Raw genomic sequence first — 20,579 nt, forward strand, 5'->3', positions numbered from 1 at the left:
GATACATTTAAAAATCTGGGCCTAAGTTCTATTTTAAGGAAGAGTCAAATGATTTATTTAGTTTAATAAAGGTAATCAACAAGGAAAAAAAATGAAGTTATGTTTAAACACATGCGCAGTTCTGGCACTTCTAAGCTAATAGTTCAAACTTCTTTGACCTGCCAAGTATCAGAGGGGTAGCCGTGTTAGTCTGGATCTGTAAAAGCAGCAAAGAATCCTGTGGCACCTTATAGACTAAAAGACGTTTTGGAGCATGAGCTTTCGTGGGTGAACATCCACTTCGTCGGATGCATCCGACGAAGTGGGTATTCACCCACGAAATCTCATGCTCCAAAACGTCTGTTAGTCTATAAGGTGCCACAGGATTCTTTGCTGCTTTGTCCAGCCAGTTCCTTTCCAGCTCTGTAATGTCATGCTTCTTTCTCTCTGTTTTATTTTCCCTTGTGCTGCTTCTTAGTCTTAAAAAGAAGCATGTGTAGCAACATCTGCTGTCCCAAATTACAGATGTTTTGTGGTTTGGCAAGATGGTGTTGTTTTTAGGGTGTAATACTGTATTAGGTAAAAAGTTTCTCTGCGGTCTGTAGGATTTCCAAAGCATGTAAGATATATGTTATTTCAGATCATCTTGATAAAAGTCTGTTTTTATAAGATGAGAAGCCTGTTCTGAATTTATAGTTTTACAAAAATTTAAGATTTTACAAGAATGTAAGCATCCCCTTATGGGGAGGAAAAAAAAAATCAGGAGATATGGCAGTGCTAAATTTGCAAGTGACTGGACAGTCCCGTCTCCCCAACCGCACGACCACCAACAGCACAGAAATTCAGATAGCTGCGTGTGCTCTCATATATTATAAAAATAAAAAAGAGAGAGAGAGAAAAAAAATCAACCAGACCAAGTTACCTAATTCCACTCCTCACTCCTGGACACAGAGACACATCCTTTGCACCCCAAATGATTTTTCACAAGTCTTTCCTCACATGCACTTAACATCTTACTTTTAGCCAGCTAACCGGACTATGGAGCTTGTCCCACTACTATTCTTACCCAGCTGGCAAGGCAGGCAAAGAGTAATCTCCCTCCGTCTTCACCTATGTGCATCATTTCGTAATGTGCTCAACTTCTACCAGTCTACAGCTTGGAAACCGGAGTCCATTTCCTAACCCAAGTCTCCTGGTTTGTAAAGAGAGGTGCTGTCCATAGGGAAGACTAGACTTCATTTGACACTATCACATTATGCATTACTGTGCAAAATCCTGACAGCCACATTGCTCAATTCTGACACTTCACTCATTGCATTTTTCCCATCCCTACAGTGTTTGAAGAAGAAGGGGTGCAGACGAGGGTATGATGGAGTGACCTTTCTTCCAGAAGGTCAAAGGACAGAACACAGCTCCCTCTGGAGGCTGTCAACACCTCTTCCAATATTGGGTGTTGTATGTGTTGCTCGGGATAAACACACTGGTTCCCCCATCCCTTACCCCCCCCCCCCCCCACGGGCAACTGTGTGTTCCTCATCCTTTGCAGCATGGGGAGTACGATAACAAGCCCAGTCTCAAATTCCAACCTACTGTGAAGGTACAACTGGAGTTTGCAATATGATATGGCAGCAAGTTAGGTCAATGTAACGCTGAATTAAATATACAGAGGAATCCAGTCAGAGAATGGAGAAGAAAAAGTTCTGCTTTATATGGGTCTCAAGTGCCCACACTTGGAATCAGTTATGGACATCACCTCACCAGAAATATTGATAATTAAGACAGAATTCAGAGGAGAGCAACAAGAGTGATGAAGGAGCTTGAGAAGTTTTTTTAAAAAAAAAATATAAAACCAGGAAAGATTAAGAGAGCCAAATAAGCAAAGCATGGCTAAACAATTGAAAACAGAGCAGTGCGGGGAACAATCCACAAAGGGCATTAAGGAATGGGAAGTATTATTGCCTGAGGTAAGTAAAGGGGGTAACTTGACATAATGAGATGAAATTAAGGATAAGTTTAGATTATGTATCAGGACAAAATTCCTTACAGTGAGCTGTATTAGACAGTGGAATAGTCTCTCAACAGAAGCAACAGAAGCCTGAGTGCTTGAGAAGTTTAAAAATGAAACTGCTCAAAGATAACTGCAGGGAGCAGTCCTGTTTTGGCAGGAAGCAACTGGTACCTTTCCCAACCTGCTCTACAAGAGAGTCCACACCACTGTAGTGTCAAAAAAACAAAGATACTAAAAATATCAATCATGAGCTGAAAAAATATTCTTCCCTGGATCAACTGCTCCTAGACTTCCTAGCTCCAGACTGCTCAGCCAATATTCTAGATCAGTGGTTCTCAAAGCCGGCCCACCGCTTGTTCAAGGAAGTAATTTAATTAGATTGGAGGAAGAGAGGGAAGAAACACTTACAAAAGGGTGGCCTTGTTTACCTGCTGCGTCCGCAGGTTGAGCCAATAGTGGCTCCCACTGGCCACGGTTCACCGCTCCAGGCCAATGGGGGCTGCGGGAAGCAACGCAGGCCGAGGGATGTGCTGGCTGCCACCTTCCGCAGCCCCCATTGGCCTGGAGCAGTGAACCGCGGGAGCCGCGACCAGCCGAACCTGCGGATGCAGCAGTAAACAAACCAGCCCGGCCTGCCAGGGGCTTTTCCTGAACAAGCGACGGCCCTAGTTTGAGAACCACTGTTCTAGATCCTCTCTCAAATCACTCCCACTCCATTGTGTTTGAACTATTCTATCCATCAAGCCACCTGCTTAAAAACCCAACAAGTTATGGTGTACCTGTTACAGTAATGTAATAAGTCTATGCTATCTTTGTTTCTAGACTCACCTAGATTAGCACTAGCAGTGTTTTTGAATTAACACCACTGGCTCTCAAACAAGGCCACCCTTTTGTAAGTGTTTCTTCCCCCTCTACCTCCAATCCACTTAAATTACTCCTAATTACATAAAGGCCAACCAAGAAATAGCAAACTATGTGAGATATCACTAGAAAAAGTGAAGCAATCCAATCAATAGTGTAAACAAGTCACATGACTGTTAAGCTTTATGAACGCCAATATGATGGACAGCACCATATGGTAATGATATTTTAATTCCCGTTAAGATTATGGGTTTTTACTGGACCACTGGTACCAATTTTCTACTCAATTAAGTAGTTAGATCATTTTAAAAAACAAAACTGAAAAGACTGCCCATTATTGTTAAGAAAGTGCTTTGCTGCCATCTTGTGGACAAACTAGTATGAGCTGCACATTGGGAGGATCAAAAGCGCTCACTAAGGTTTTTTCCATTCCTACCATCCCACAATAAAATTAGCATTGTGAAATTGAAGTCAAATGTATAACTCTGTTCATTCTAGGTTTCTCTCTTTGCACTGTTCTCTTAAGTAACTGTCCAACTCGGGAGGGCTAGCTTTGCTGTAAGGCAACTGGTCATAAATCTGGAAAAATCTGTTTGAAGACTCCTTGTAATGCGTTTCCTCTTTCCCCTCCGTTCCCGCACCAAAAAGTCACAGGACTGTTACTAAGAGCAGGTCTACACTTAAAATGCTGCAGTGGTGCTACGTCGCTGTAGCACTTCAGTGAAAATGCTACTATGCCGACAGAAAAGCTTCTCTGGCTGGCATAGCTATTCCACCTGCACAAGAAGCGGTTGCTACGTCGACAGGTAGCTTATGTGTACTCCTGTTATTCCAGGCTTGCTTGCTTCCTTCCAGAGACTTACCCCTAGTCACAAGAGTCAGAAATACTCACCACAGTCTGCCTGCATAGGATTTCCTAAGGCAGTACAGGCACAAAGAAGCTTCAAGAAATTCACTAATCTTCATCCACAAAGGTACATCAGTCTAGGTGAACAGTATTTCACACCTTTTAGTTTCTCCTAGATTCTGAAAGGTCTTACTAGATTTAGATATTGTGAAAGTCAAATTTTCATAGACTAGAAACTCCTTTAGGTCACTTGCTACTCTGGATTTTCAGCAGTTTCTTAACAAATTCCTTTTGGTTTCAATGAGTCTTATCACTATTACTTTGGTACACATAACCAAACAATGTCCTTACTTGCCTAGTATATTACTGGAATATAAAATGCTTAAGAGAGATAACTGCTGTGCACCCTAAAGATCCTAGCTGGCTATGATTCAGAGGGCTGTGCATTAGCACAGCATAATTCTTCCCTTAATTTACTGCACACACAAGATGGCTTAGCATGAAATTTGGAAAGCACAAATATACCAGAGGGAAAAATTTTGCACTGGCTAAGAGGATGGATCAAATGACTTCTCTAATTTTCGATGACTCTGTGAACCATTCTGCTCCTCTCTCTTTCCTGTGCTGCTCCAGTGGGACCATTGCTCCTTGCTGCTTGGACTGCTCTTGCAGATTCTGTTTGTCATCATGTTTTCATTATACTGAAAAAGCTGTTGGAAGACCCACAACTCCGAGGAATCCAAACTGTCTCTGAGCTATGCTTTCTCCATCCTCCGTGCAAACTCAGTCTCTCCACTGCTCTACCATGCCATCAAATTGCTAAGAAATACCTTGTAACTCTGGTATATTCTCTTTGCATTTGGCTGTTCCTTCTGCTGGTTACATCCTTGTGTCTGGGCCAAAGGACTGGCATGAATAAAGGAAAACACTAACATACAATTTACTTTATAAACTCTATACACAACTAAGACATTGATGAGCTGGCTGGCTTACTAGCTGATACAATAGACAATCTACTTCTAGATGAAGAACTTCCACACTGTTAGAGTCTCTTCTGCTTCAGGTGCCTAGTTACTCAACTTTCCAATTCCTCTGACTGCATTCTACACTGCTGCCAGCACTAGGCTATTTCATTACAGATAATTCTCACCTGGCAATAGATTTATTAAAAGCAATAAATAGAAAGGGGAAAATAGCAGCCAGTTAGCAGCATTTATAGGAAAATGGTTATAAGAGGATGTACTGAAAATGAAAAGACAAGTTTACAGAGATTGTAAATCTGGAAAGAAAGTCAAATTTATAAGATTGCAAAGATTTTTATATCTCAAATCAACCACTTGAAGACTGGGAAATGCCAGATTGAGGGTTGCCCGTGCAACTAAAATTCTGACTCCTAAGTGTGGCATTTTCTAATTTTAAATTTGCTTTACTTTGTAGCCTAAATAACATTCTTTTAAATGGAGTGTGTGTGTGTGTGTGTGTGTGTGTGTGTGTGTGTGTGTGTGTGTGTGTGTGTGTGTGTGTGTGTGTGTGTGTGAGAGAGAGAGAGAGAGAGAGAGAGAGAAACAATGTAACACAAACTAAGGGCCTGATCTCATCCATTGTTACTCATGTGAGTAGTTTTTATTAATCAGTCAGATGGTTCAGGTGAGTTTCTATGGGATGAGAAGATAGTAAAAATTTAGCAAACCATTGATCTGATTTATGAACAGTGTTAGGGAGTTCAGGAGTTCCATCTAGCCTCTCTCTGCCAGAGAAAGTTTAATGGGGCAGCGCTCTGACTGGGGATGTGGCACATCCATCTCTCCCACTCTGTACATTGTCCAGTGCAAGGACAAATTCAATCCACTGACCTCTAAAGTCTAGGAGTTCTGGTAAAAAACTAAAAGTAAGGAGTGCTTTCAGTCCTAAGTACTATGTACATTTGCTCTATTATTAGTGATGTGCTTTGCCTCAACTACCTTTAAGTGACTCAGAAAAAAAGTGCTTCCTTAAAAGGCTTCCATGTTTTGACAAAAGTCATTAGGAGTGATATTTACCTTAAACTTTACTTCAACTGATTCTCTCTTGTACCGTACATACTCAATCATAAGCCGGTTCATTGATAAGCTGATTCCCCCAAGATGGATAAGTAAAAATGGAAAATTTTTATAACTGTTCATAAGACGACCCTATAATTCAGGGGTCAGCAAACTTTGGCTCTTGGGTTTATTGGTTCATTTGGTTTATTTACCTTGAGTCCGCAGGCATGGAAGTAAACCCAAGTAAACAAAGTGTCCTAGAGCGCCAGCTGCTTACCCTGACAGGCCAGGCAGCAACTGGTGGGGATTTTTTTTTTTAGGGCCGGGGGGAGAAGCTGGGAGTCAGGAGAGTAACCCGTGACCACCCCCCACATTACCCTACCCCTAGCCCTACACTCTCCCCATCCCATCCCTTCCCACCTTATCTGGGGAGGGCCAGGGAAGGATGTCTCTGACCTGGCCGCAGCCTGCTCCAGTGAGCCGGGCCGGGCGGTGTGGCGCGGCCGCAGCCTGCTCTGGCAGGCCAGGCCGGGCGGTGCAGCTGCAGCCCGCCAGCCCCGGAGCTACAGCTGTTTCGGAGGCCGTGGGGAGAGCAGTGTGACCAGAAGTGGAGAGACTCTGACCCCGTCTCTTCCCTTCTGGCTCTGCTGCCTCTTCTTGCTCCCTCTGTTGGGGGGAGGGGCTGTGTCCCAACTCTCCCTCTCTATACCTGTTCATAAACCGACCCCCTTCTCTGGTGCTTCCCTTTTTTACTAAAAAAATTCAGCTTATGAACGAGTATATACGGTACTATACTAACCAATTGCTTGTCTTTGATATTTTACCCTTTCAAAGAGATAGTTACAAATATGGCCTTGTCTTCACTCTGAAAAACAGAGCATGCGTAACTCAAATTAGCTAATCTGAGGTAAAATCCCAGCGAAGACAAGGCAGTTTATAATTTTCATATGAGTTATTAGATCAAGTTAAAGTCTATGGGGAAGCCTAGTCTTTAACATGACCTGGCTCAAGTTAGAATTACAAACTGCCTTGTGTTCAGCACTTACTAGGATTTTATCTACAGTTTGGTAACTCAAATTAAGAGCACATCTCCCTTGTAGTGCAGACAAGGCCTACAAAACATGCCGTAAATTCTCTCTTACTTGCTATCTAGCTCTTTCCTACTCACCTACTTTTATAACTGCTCATTCATTTTGATAATTGCTCCCTGGCAATTTTGAGAACTAGGGAACAGAGATAAAAGGCAAGACAGTTTGCCAGCTCATTCATGGAGCCAACATCCAAATCAAGTAGAGTGGAGACAGAAACAAAGCACCACTCCCAAGAAACAAATGAGGCAAATGAGAAAGTTACTTCAGAAATAATCTGCTACCAATCTGGAAATGGAAGACTTTTGAATGGAACCCAAGACCTTTTTATTTCTGTGCAACTCACCTCCGTGTTCAAGAAACACACGAACACATCTCTCTTTCCCTCTTGCTGCAGAGAAATGAAGCAAGGTCCAGCCATTGGCATCTCGACCATTTGGAGAATAGCCCTGTTCCAACATCTTGCGCACAGTGTGAACATCCCCAGCAGCTACTGCAGCCTGAATCTGCAACTCTTCCTGTAGTTCAGGGTTCCTCCGACAGTGATGGTGTAACATCCTAGCAGATTCTGCGTCTTACAAAAGTGTCATGCAGTCACACTATTCACCTTTAATCAACATAGAGCATACATAAATTAGAACAGGGATTGAAAAAGAGAAGATGCCTTAAAAAAAAATGTCAAGAACACTTGTTAAAAATGACACCATGCAACAATTCTTACAGTACACACTCAAACTAAGACCATTATAATCACAGGATCAAAGACAGTAAGACACAAAGGCTAGGGAAGAGAGATAGTTGTAGGGTTTCTAATTTTTTCATCCCAACAGAAAGGGACACTTATATATTTTGGGATGCCTTTAACATTGTACAAAGTTCTTTTTACTGCAATGGCAGTGTATAAGAGTGAATAATCAACAGTAAGTGAGGTTTAAAAAAAAACCTCTCTCAATGACTAAACTTCACACGATGGTCAATGCCTGCAATCCTGGAGATACCATGCCAATTATACGTAAAGTCAGTGTTTCCCTACACAAGTGGCATCCCAAGTTTGGAAAAGCCCCTAGCGGGCCGAGCCAGTTTGTTTACCTGCCATGTCCGCAGGTCCGGCCAATCGCGACTCCCACTGTCTGTGGTCTACTGCTCCAGGCCAATGGGAACTGCTGGAAGCGGCGGCCAGTATGTCCCTCGGCCCATGCCATTTCCAGCAGCTCCCATTTGCCTGGAGCAGTGAACTGCGGCCAGTGGGAGATGTGATCGGCCGGACCTGTGAACGTAGCAGGTAAACAAACCAGCCTGGGCCACTAGGGGCTTTCCCTACAAAAGCGGCATCCCAAGTTTGGGAAACATTGCCTAAAGTACTAGAACATATTAAGTACTTTATGGCACTGGCAGAGAAACAGACAAGATAATCTTCTAGGTCTTTTTGCTTTTTTCCCCCCACTTAGAGATGTGCGTGTTACCTACAAGACCTACACGTTTACATAAATGAACACAATTTGATTTATTTTATCTTCTCATGTGACCTACCTAACAGGAATGTTAGGATGACTGTGCAGTACTTAAAAACAGTATATGTAAGCATTACATTAATTCCTGATTAGGTCCAGGAATCTGTTTTGATTTTAAATTGTGAAATCCTTATTATTAACTAAAATCTGTAAAGAACCTTCCTATTGTGAGGGTTCGATATGAAGAAAAGATTCTGAAAGATCATGAACACAGAACTACTGTTAGTATATCCATTGAAATAAACTATTAAAACTCCAATAAAGGGCTTAAAGATGCTTACAGGTCACTCAAGAGATAATTCGCTCAATGAGTTTCCTGTACTCTCATTGGCCACCCATTTTCTGTATTCCAGATATAAATACAGTTGAGTGAAAAGTGAGAAGGTCAAACATTGCCATACTTTCTGTATAAGGGCCTTGATATCTAGTCTTTTCTCAGTAAGGTTCTGTCCGTTATAAGAAGTTATTGCTAATTTGCATGCTGCCTACAGAACTATCTGTGGCAAAGAATGTGAAAAGAAAGAGTATATGAGATGTACTCAGAAGTTACAAGTAGCTGCCTAGATACAGATGGGATTTAGAAGTAAGAGGTATGTTCCTATTTTGATAGGCATATGATTAACTAAAAAGTTCACACAAAAGCTGTTTGAGGGAAGCTAGTTTCTGAGTATGCTTATGATTTCTTCTACTGCGGCATTATTTAACAATATATAAGAATTTTCAAGTGTTTTTAAAGAGGGAACATATTGGATATTTCCCTCCCATTTGAAAATGCTCCCCTGGGATAATACTGGTCACTAAAAAGGATACCAGAGCTCACGTATTTAAGTACTGCTTACCGCTAGTTTCCTTTAATGTGCTGAACATAGAGTAACAGATGTTTTAAATAAAGGGCATTAATAACATAAGCTCACTATGGTGAAGAGTTAAAAGCTACAAATTAATTCCCAATTTCTTAAAACAGTAGGATTTCAAGCATAAAGTAACTGACCCATGGAATAAATTATCAGGGTAAATGATGGAACGGGAATAGAATGCAGTTGAGAATTTTTAAAAGTTTTTTTTCTGGAGAAGGAGCAGGATGAGAATACAGTTGGGAAGTGGGGCAAGAGCACATGAAAGGAAGTTTTGGATCAAAGAATGCTGGGATTTGGGGCTATTAGGTTTGACAGTCTTTCCCCTCACATCCCTGTACTGTCTCTGCCATGTTTCCCATCCTCTGTTCTACCATGATTACTTTATTATTTCCTTCTTCCAGTTCTTCCTTTTTTCTGTCTTAACTCCCCTACTTTAAAAAGGCAGGTGTTTAGTAGTACGTACTATATTGTCTGTGCTTACGGTAAGGAGAGTGGTTATGAAAAAACACCACCTGCTCACTCTGTTCCTGGCACGTATTCAGAATCAAATCTGCTTAATCTGGTGACAAAGGGCCTTATCCAAAGTCCACTGAAGTCAATGGAAGTCTTTCCATTGGGCTTTGGATCAGGTTCCAAGCCATTTTTTTCCCTTTTATTTTTTTAAACTCCACTTAGCACTTCAGAGCCAAGTCACCTCCCAGAGAGAGAGTTGGATTCTGCCCTGGATCACATATCAACAGTAGTGTTAATGAAGATTGAACTGCAGGGCTAAATTCTTCCCTTCAGTACATTTGTGCAAGTCTACTGAAGACACTGGGGGCCACTAGCATAACTGAGGGTAGACACTGACTAGAAAAACCTTGAGTGGTGATACACATGAGCTGGGGGGGGGGGAAATACATGCAGGTTGGTGCTCTGATCCGAGTTTGAATTTGCAAAACTGGAAGTTATTAAAACTTGTTACTCAAAATGAGGATGTATGTTATGGAAATCACCATCACCATTTCTACAGTATCTCTTTGCAGAGGAGCAGCACTTTTAGGTCACATTATCCCAAGGTAGATGAGTACCATGCTAGTCACTCAAACACCACAGAGACAGGTACTTTGGGAGAGGAGAGGAAAGAAATGGGAACCTCTCTTTAAGGAATCAGCACTAAGTTTCCAAATATCTTTTAAGGCAGCTGGATAAGAAGTAGAGATCCTTATCACGCTGCTGGAGTCTCAGCTGGTGGGAATATTTGTAATGCAGTGTTATAAAGAGCTGGCACTGGCCCCACACACTGCTTGCAGCCAGTGGGTATTATTCAGTTTAGCTAGACCAAACACATGTAGCATAGAAAGACAAATTAAATCATTGACAGCTTCTTTTACCACTTGTAGAGCCTTTACACTTAAATTTCACCCCCTGAACTAGTACTGAAACTCAGATTATGCCATGTTAGAGTAATAAACATTCTGAGATTTCAGGACAGCTGTAAACACACCAATTTGGAAACGACTTTCATTTTAACTTCAAACGTTCTTTCAAAATCCTTGCTTAGGGTATCAGACTTTGGAGTGGGAGAGAGGGCTAATGGAAGCCTTGAGCCATTTGGCATTTAATATTTAATATTTGCAACTATAGTTAATCTCTCTAATAACAGAATTGTATGTGGGTGGATTACCACAAATTGGCTTTCTTCACGCAAGTAAAAGCGGCAAGAAAGGGACGTAAGATGTACCTGGAAATTCCCACTTGCCATGATTTGTACAGCATCATGCAAACAGATGGCAAAACAAATTAATTGATTTGCAACTACAGCATGGATGAATTCAATCCATTCCTGAAATATTACCTTACAGGAAGCTGTCGCTGTTTTTGATGTGTGTTCTACTCTTCATGTTCCTCGTTATACATAATCTTGTGTGCCCATATAACATTTCAAACAAGCTGCTACCCCTTCAAAAGAATAATATATTCTTGTTAGATACAAAAGTAGATTAAACAGAAAGGGTCTGTCTGCTTTTACATTGCACCTGATTTGTAACCTCATGTCATCGTAATGCTGTTGTGCTAAAAGAGGTACCAAGTGTCAGGTCAGTTCTCATAAGATGTCTATCTGTTATGACATATAGTCTGTTGGTTGCCCAGACTGGAGTTCACTTTGATTCACCATCAGTCGGTCTTCCAGGGTATTTTTGTCCTGGTGAAGGGGAAGAAAATAATTTTTTTTTTTTAAAAGTATGAGTGTAGGTAGAAGTTTCTCTCTTTCCCCCAGTAAACTGAACAGTGAAAAACTAAGTTGAATTCTCTCCTGGGGATTCAACAGGGGAAGAAGAAATCCTCCTCACCCCCAGCTGTGGAATATGAGCTAAGGGCTAAAGAAGGCTTTACTGCCACAGCTCCATGCACCCACCCAAACAGGATGTAGAGTCTGAAAACAACTGGAGGACAAGTTTAGCCCCTCCCTCCTAGCTACCATTGTTACCCACTGCCAAATTAGTTTTTACATGTTCGGACTTAAGGGATAAACCATTCTTTTTAGATGCAGTATCTGCATCTTCTTTCCCATTTCCCCTCCCAAGATTCATTCTTTCCTAGACCACAGCCTCATGGGCCTATTATTTAATATGGTTCAGCACGTAAGCGCAATATCAATGCTTTGTCTGACTGGAACCTCTGCAACACCTAAATCCCTGGAATCATATAACTAAACCAGGGGTAGGCAACCTATGGCACACGTGCCGAAGCCGGCACGCAAGCTGATTTTCTGTGGCACTCACACTGCCCGGGTCTTGGCCACCGGTCTGGGGGGCACTGTATTTTAATTTAATTTTAAATGAAGCTTCTTAACCATTTAAAAAACCTTATTTACTTTACATACAACAATAGTTTAGTTATATATTACAGACTTATAGAAAGAGACCTCCTAAAAACGTTAAAATGTATTACTGGCACGCAAAAACTTAAATTAGAGTGAATAAATGAAGACTCAGCACAGCACTTCTGAAAGATTGCTGACCCCTGAACTAAACCAAGACTTTGCCTCTTCAAACTTCCCTGAACGTACTTTGGGGATATTTTTATTAAACAAACCCCAAACTCAACTTCTGAAAGTGTTACAGGGTCAATATACTCACTAAAACGGCAATTCACTTGGCTTGGACATCATTAAGAACTGCTCTCTCCCTGATTTCTCTATTGCTGAGTTCTCCCCACTCTGACCATCAGCTCCTCCCCCACAATATCCTGTCAATCTGCCTTTCTGAGACTTTCAGTCTATAGGCACTGATGATATTTCATCTTCTCTCAGCACTCTGCTTTCTTCTTTCCATTGATATGGTTGTCAATTCTCTCTATACTTCATTCACAACCCTTGACTCGTTTTTCTCTTTTTTCCATAGCAAGGTCCACCCTGCCAACCCCCAGCTCTGGCTCATCCCCACCATCCACCTTCTTTTCTACTGCTCTCCTACTGTGGAGCATCTCTGATGAAAATTCTGTGACAAGGCTACAAATTCCACTAAAAATTCATTTTCTTTTCTTTCAGTTCTGCGATCTTCCTAGCTGAACAACTGTACTTCTCCAACTCAGTGAATCCCATGCCCACAATAATAGCCACCTTTTCCTCACTCAAAACCTTCCCTCCTCCTGCCTCCACTTCTCTCTTGAAAATTTCTTCCAAGAGAATGTTGACAAAATATGAGACTTCCCATCTGCTCATCCTGCCTTCCCTTTTACAACTCTCTCCTCTTTCTTCCCTGTCACACATGCAAAAGGTTTGTTATCTGCTCTCTTCCTCTAACTCCTCCACTTGCTCCAATGACCACATCCCATCTTCTGAACTCCCTTGTGCCCACTCTCATTCCCTCGCTTACTCTTTTCTAACCTCTCATTCTTCTTTGGCTTTTTCCCTTCACAATACAAGCATGCTTTGGTTTCCCACCCCCATCTCAAAAAACCTCCACCGTTGACCTCACTTGCCTCTCCAACTACTGCCCCATCTCCCTTTCATCTACGCTCATTGAACACTGTGTCCACAAATCACTGTTTGACGTTCCTCTCCTCCAGTTCCATCCCAGACACCCTCCAATTCAATGTCTGCCTCTTGCACTCCACTGAAACCACTCTCAGCAAAGTCTGATCCTCTTGATCCAGTCAGCCACCTCTGACACCACTGACCATGCTCCTCCTCTTGAAATTTCATCATTCCTTGGCTTCTGTGAGTCTGCCAAGTCCTGGTTCGCCTCTTAGCTTTTTAATCTCTTCTTCAGCATGTCCTTCAAGGGATCCTCCTCATCCCTCATTTCTGTGACAGCCCCACTGGGCTCCCTGGTTCCCTTCTCTTCTCCCTCTAAACCTTCTCTCAGGTTAACCTCATCCAAAAAACATGAATTCAACCACCACTTCTACTCCAAACCTGTCTTTCAGTCCGAACTAAAATCTCAGCCTGTCTCTCTAACACCTCTTGTCAATATCTAGCTGTCAGCACAAGCTCAACATAACTAAAATAGAACTCGTAATTTTTCCCTCAAAGTCTTCCCCATTACCTTTCTTTCTCAGTCACTGCAGACAACACCAACATCCTGCCTATCACTCAGGCCCAAAACCTGGGAGTCATTTTCAATTCTGGCCTCTCTCCAGGTCCTCATATCCAAGCTATGTCTAAACCAGGGATTGGCAAGCTTTGGCACATGGCCCGCCCAGGTAAGCACCCTGGCGGGCCGGGCCAGTTTGTTTACCTGCTGCATCCACAGGTTCACCGCTTCAGGCCAATGAGGGCTGCGGGCAGGGTCGGCACTACCATTTAGGCAGCCTAGGCAATCGCCTAGGGCGCCAGAATAATTGGTGGGCGGCATTTTTCCGGAGGGGGAGAAAGGCACCTCCGGTGCTGCCTGCGGAGGGTCCGTTGGTCCGCGGCTCCGGTAGAGCTACCGCAGTCGTGCCTGCCAATGGTCGGCTCCTCGGGGGGCTCCAGTGGACCTCCTGCAGGCACGATTGCGGCAGCTCCACCGGAGCCGCGAAGCACCGGACCCTCCGCAAGCACCACTGTGGCAGCCCCACTGGAGCCGCAGGACCGGCGCACGGGGCGGCGAAACTGCTGTCCGCCTAGGGCGCTCAAACCCCTAGCGCCGGTCCTGGCTGCGGGAAGAGGTGCGGGTGCTGGTCACTGCTTCCCGCACCCTCCATTGGCCTGGGATGGTGAATCACAGCCAGTGGGAGCCGCAATTGGCCGAACTGCAGATGTAGCAGGTAAAGTAACCGGTCCAGCCCGCCACGGGGCTTACCCTGGTAGGCCGTGTGCCAAAGGTTGCCGATCCCTGGTCTAAATCTTACAGATTCCTTCTGCATGACATCTCTACCACATGGTCTTTTCTGGTCATTCACCCAGCTAAAACCCTTGTCTAGGCTCTCATCATCTTATGTCTCAAATTACTGTGACATACTTCTCTCAAGCCTGGACAAATGAAACCTTGCCCTGCTCTCATCCATTCAGAATGCTGGAAAGATCATTTTCCTAATCTGTCACTTTGACAATGTCACATCTCTCTCTTTTCATCCCTCCATTGACTTCCCCCTCTCTATCCCATCAAACATAAAGCTACTTGTCTTCACTTTCAAGGCCCCTCACAGCCTATCCCCATTCTATCGACCATTTTCCATTCATTATCAAGATGTTAACTCCTCCTTCCGACAGACACATGATGCCAACAACCATTTCTTTACATTTCCAAACAAGCTCCTTCTTGCTTTCTCCCATGCTGTTCCTCATGCTTGGGAAGAGCTTCCCATGAACATCTGCAAAATGAACATGTTATCCTTATTCATAACTGCTCTTTGTCTGTGATGCCTACATAAAGTTTGTCAATGGCTAGGCTGTTGTGTGCTGAGACCACTGTCTTTCATGCTGACCAATACGGTTTCCTTGTTTTCTTGTGCTCCCCACATGTCTATACCCATCTGTTGTTGCTGGTCTTATACCTAGACTGGAAGCTCTTCAAGTCTTCGGTGTGTTTGTATTTAGCCTAGCACAATGGGGTACTGGCACATGACTAGGGCTTTTAGGCACTACAGTAATACAAATAAATATTTAAAGCATCAATTGTTCCACTATGTAGCAGATCATATAAAAACAAAGAACTTGGCTCTGTTGTTTCTTGCATTGTACCACTGAGCTGGACCAAAATAGTTACAAAAGATGTGCAATTTTAGCTTACATTAAGTGGCAGAAACTTTTAACATAGCAAGATTAAATTTTTGCATTCTAAAAGTAGCTGAGGGGAAGAATAAAAAACAAAACCAACCCACAACAACCCTATCATTCACTATATTTTTGCCTTTCAATGCATATAAAGCATCACACAATTAGAGAGATGACCACAGACCTGATCAAAGTTGCATTGCAATGACCTAATTCGATCACATTTCTAAACTTGTTTGTGCATCACTGATCAGCCATTAGTTCTCTTTTTGTTTTTGCATGATTTTCACTTTAAAAATCCACACATTTTCCACTAGCTGATATAAATTAGAACTGCGATGATTTCACAGACTAGAGGCAAGGTAACAGCTTTCTCCACTGAAAATACAAGCTTTTTTCCCCAGAGGAAAATAAGCTGCATATGGCAAAAGTAAGATCTGCAAACATAATGAAGAGTGATTTTACTGAGTGCAATATCTTAAGTTCACCTATTAAAAGGATTTACAAAGGCTGATTAAAATACTTCACCAGACTGGCAGATTATATCAGAAATAGAACGGTAACCAAAATTTGGCAAATTTGTCTTGATTATCCACCAATGAGTGTTCTAATGTTGTTGCAGAGATTATAATCTGAGAATTTTCTACATGAATGTGTTCCGTATTAAATAAGGAAGGAACCTAAATGCAAATCCCATGTGCAAAATTCTGACATCTCTTATTGGGTTTTTCCCTTACAGGGGGTTAGTGTTCATGAAAATGAGATCTGAGAGCAAAAGTTATTGAACTGTTTTGTGTATCTAGATGGTAAAATAGATAGCAATCATTCCCAGGCCATAAGGTTCTGCATCAGGCCTGTGGCTTATCTTCTTATTGCTAGCACTTTAATACCACTCTAACATGAGTGGTATACTATTATTCATGATGTCGCTATGTCGACATGAGACATTAAGTCTAGATCCTGTCTGTCTCCTGTTGAAGTTAAATATCCAATAACACTTTATACTCTATTATCTGAAAAAAAAAAATCATGACCAATATTCTCTCCTCAGAACCCACTTGCCCATTACAAGACATTACCCAGCTAATATTGGCTAGTTTAAATGGCAATTGATTTACAGTAAAAAAAAAAAAAAGAAAAGAAAAGAAAAGAAAGTCTATACTTGATAGTATATTTTGCACTTCTCCACTACCCTTCAATTGTTGTTCATTTTCCTAGGCCGCAGTCTATTAAAGGAAGGGATTGCATCTTTCTGCATCTATCACATTATCATTTGTGTTCTTGTACCACTTACAATACCATTCCTATCATATCCCATTTTCACAAGCCTCAAATAAAAAATTAGATGGCAGCATTTTAAGAGGCTTTATTATCCTGCTGTACTTAATGATGGACATGCTGTGCTATGATCCAAAAAGGCTTCGAGCTAGGTAGGGTGTAGACAGGTAAGTCCATGGAAGGGAGACCACCAAGTAATATTTAATTGCCACAGGATGTGGCTCTGATGAATCATTGGGAGCTGTTTTTAATCTCCGAATCAATAGTGAAAAATATTGTCTTTCAAACCTAATTTTAAAAAAAATAAACCTAGATCCTCACAAGTGGTCATTAAAGATCCCATAACACTTCCTTTGAGAATAGTGACATCATAGACCAGCATTCCGGCCAAATTCCAACTCCTCTAGTACTTTCTGCTTATTTAAATTCCCCCCAAAATTTCTATTGGCTAGGGTATTCTTCACTTCCCATCTTAAGCTGTTGTGTGGCATTGCTACACACTGTTAAACAGCTGTTGTGCTCCACAGGTGGCTGAATTTCAATGGTGGGTGAAGTAAGTACCTATATGCTTATCTATGTCACAGAGGTTTTGTAAGGATTATTTCATGGGCTAGATTTGAAAGAATTAGTAAACTACATCTCCCTGTATAACTCAGGATCCCGGTGCTGAAGAACAGCAAGGGTAGGCAGTGCTTCTGCTGCTAATCAACCTCATGGTTCCTGCCAAGGAAATGGGCAGCTTTAACTACTATTGGAGTTCCACTATTAGAAGCACCTGACAGGAATCCAAGGCCATAAACCCTTCCCAGACAGGGCCACAATGGCCCTCATGGCTCCCTTCATATAAGGAAGGTTGTAGCAGCTGAAACCTCTTCCTTCAGAAACTCCACTAGGGTCTAAACTGACAGACTGTAAGGTGAATCTGGCTCATCTGCCAAGTGGTCAGAGATCCTTAGATAAGAGGAGTGTCTAGGCCTTACACTGCCTAGGTGCAGTGGTGCAATTCTTATTTCCTTGAGAGAGAGACAGAGAGAGAGAGAGAGACAGAGAGAGAGAGAGAGAGAGAGAGAGAGAAGCAAGGATAAAATTGACATGAAAATTTGGCCTCAAGAGTAAAGCACAATTCTGAGCAAATATAAATTTACACGACATGATACATACATAATTTTAACACACCATTCATAAAAAAAGATTCTTTTTTGTGTGGTCTAATTGCCTTCAAGAAATCATAATCAAATTAAAGCTGCTTGTAATTTCCTATAGAACTGACGTGAACATGTGACTTCTATCATTTAAATATCTGAATAGTGACATTTCAATGAGAATCAACAAGTAGAGAAAGAATATTTTGATACAGACTGAAATATCCAATCATTCTTAGAATATTTTAGACTACAGCTGATGCTGGATAAAAATAAGCAGCATTTATATAACCTGTTTCATCATCCAAAGATCCCAACTAAAGATTTATATTTGCTCAGAGAGTCTCATTTTAGAATGTCCTAAAAACCTGAGTGGAAACAGTACAATGAACCATTTGGGTGGGTAATACAACAGTTTTTCATTCATAGTACAATTCTGGAAGCTAATGCTGAGGGCTCAAGGATGGAAGACCGTCTCAATCAGCAAGTCTTCTGGTTTCTAAAAGTCCACCATAAGAAAAATAAAAAAGGTAGTTTTATACAACTAGAAAGCACAACAGAAAAAAATCTACTTATCCTGTAAGCCTATGTGTGCAGTCTTCCTTCTACCTAGGAAATAGCTGTACTTGTAGTACAGAGATCCTGATTTGGCCTTCAGTTTATGGCCTGGCTTCATTACTTGTCCCAACCACCAATGAAGTTTCAATTGTCAGCTAATTCTCTGATTGACAGTGATCACAAAACAGTACTTGTCATAAACTTTGCTGAATTAGTATTTCATGGTAAAAAAGGAGCCTCACAAACAAAAATCAATGCTTGTTGTTCACTCTATGAATGAATCCGAAAGAACTAAGGATTTTAACAAAAAATACAGCGATCTATGCTGGAGGTTTGCACCAGCCTAGCTACATCAGTGAAATTACACTGGTGCAAGATTCCCTCATATAGAAAAGCCCATGGGTGTGCACTGAATACATGCAGCAAACACATTCTTTAGCAGTAAGCGTATGATTTTGATCATACATCATAACCATGAATGACAGGTAACAGAGTACTTCCTCATTTTACTTTCAGAAAATCATCTTCTAAATCTTATTTGACTTGTATGGCTGTTAAGTTTTTGTTTAGCCATTGATATATAACAATTATGTTTGATCACAGACAATATAAACTAAGAATCCATCTATACTAGGGAAGTGATCAATTGTTGACCAATATCGTCAGCAAAAACTACAGCCTACCCCCTCTGAAACTGGTGCTGGAAAAATATGACTGCTAGTGAAGACTGGGTCAAACCCTTTTCAACACATATCAAAAAGTACAGTAGACTCCAGCAGAATGTAGTATTGATACTTTCTATAACTGTGGAAAAGCTTAGCCTCATCTAAACTTGCAATGTCAAGATTGTCTTAAGAGGATTCTTCAGAAAACCAGTGTCAACAGTGGGTCATTTTCCTAATATAGATAGCCCTAGAAGCTATGCTAGTGTATGTTACCAGTTAGAGAAATAGGAAATCCAAGTTATCACAATGCACAGCTCCTCTTCAGGTAAATGAAACATATTAATGTTTTGAATAAGGAGAGGACACATTTAGATGTAGACTGACAATGAAAAGAAATATAACCAGGAACTCCATCAAGTGGAGAATACTACAAAAGGGCTGATTCCAGAGTACTTAGGAGATCCTTTCCAATTATCATCTACAATTTTCATACACATCTGGCCTAGGCTTTAAGATGGGCCAATAATATCTTTCTCCTACTCATACCTTCTTCCATGCAGACCCTTACACCTGAGCCACTCCTTTCTTCTTTTATCTCTTTCCTTCAAAAAAGACTTCCTCCTCACAACCACTTCCACTCTCTCAGCCTATCAAACTTACCTTTATTCTCATACTAACAGTATTTGCACACAAACCACTGAATTCTCAAGACAAATGCACTACTGACTGAAGCACTCTCAGTCTTATTTCTGCAATGCTCACATTCTCTATTTCCCCCCCGACTCTGTTCAATTCTTATTACCACCTTACCATTACTCATCATGGAATATCTTTTTAGATTATAAATCATTTGGGATAAGGGCATCGTATTATTTGTTTGTAAAGTACACTTATTGCCCTGTGCAACAAGCCAACCAACAACAGGAATAATTTCTATGCAAGAAGATGTTACTGTAAATAGTTGTGAAAATCATTTAAATAAGACAAGCTCAAACACTCAATATCATCAGAAACAATGCAAATGGTCAAGTTACTTATAAAGACCTAACCAGAATTTCTGGCAGAAAAAATAATAAATTTAACAAAACTATATACTAAGGCAGCTTTATCTCTTCCAACTGACACCCTCCCTTGTTTATCTAAACCCTTGTAAATCCTTTGTTATCAAAACATTTTGAATTGTGTAAAAACAAACACTTCCCAATAACACTTTGAGTTGCAATGAACAATAATATTTGATTCTTCTGTGACTAAGTCTGCAAAGGCCAAGATACATTAAGAAGGTCTAAACTTGTGAACGCTGAATACTAATCAATCGATCGTTTACAAACTAATTGCAATACAAGCTGTACATATACACTTTATACACATTAAGAATTACAGACATAATTGTAAGTAAGCCATCAAAATACATTTACTATAACCTATGTTAGTAATGATTTTCAACCACTGCAGTTACTATGGAAGGTTTCCTTTGTGTGTATAGGTGTGAAGTAAGACAAGGGGAGGGATGTATACAATTTTTATTTATTTTTAAATAAAGGAGACCAAATTAACAATTGACAGGGAGTTTTTATAAA

At 41.2% G+C, this 20,579-nt stretch overlaps 1 protein-coding gene across 8 annotated transcripts in view; it reads right to left on the reverse strand.

The window, feature by feature from the left end:
* Positions 1 to 20,579, reverse strand: part of ASB7 (ankyrin repeat and SOCS box containing 7) — a 45,716-nt gene that overhangs the window by 23,104 nt on the left and 2,033 nt on the right. For 6 of the 8 annotated variants that reach the window (XR_004002376.1, XR_004002377.1, XM_030578157.1 and 3 more), the window contains exons 3-4: positions 11,010 to 11,113; positions 7,151 to 7,411 (exon numbers count right to left, since the gene is read on the reverse strand). Coding sequence is in view for 6 of the 8 variants with exons in the window: in XM_030578157.1 (XP_030434017.1) it covers positions 7,151 to 7,361 (211 nt within the window). In the remaining 2 variants the exon portion in view is untranslated. Of the gene's footprint in view, positions 1 to 7,150; positions 7,412 to 11,009; positions 11,114 to 14,808; positions 14,954 to 20,579 lie in introns of all 8 variants that reach the window. The other 2 variants (XM_030578155.1, XM_030578158.1) reach the window with 2 other exon arrangements.

The sequence above is a fragment of the Gopherus evgoodei genome, chromosome 10 (genome assembly GCF_007399415.2).
Source record: "Gopherus evgoodei ecotype Sinaloan lineage chromosome 10, rGopEvg1_v1.p, whole genome shotgun sequence".
Lineage (NCBI taxonomy): Eukaryota > Metazoa > Chordata > Testudines > Testudinidae > Gopherus > Gopherus evgoodei.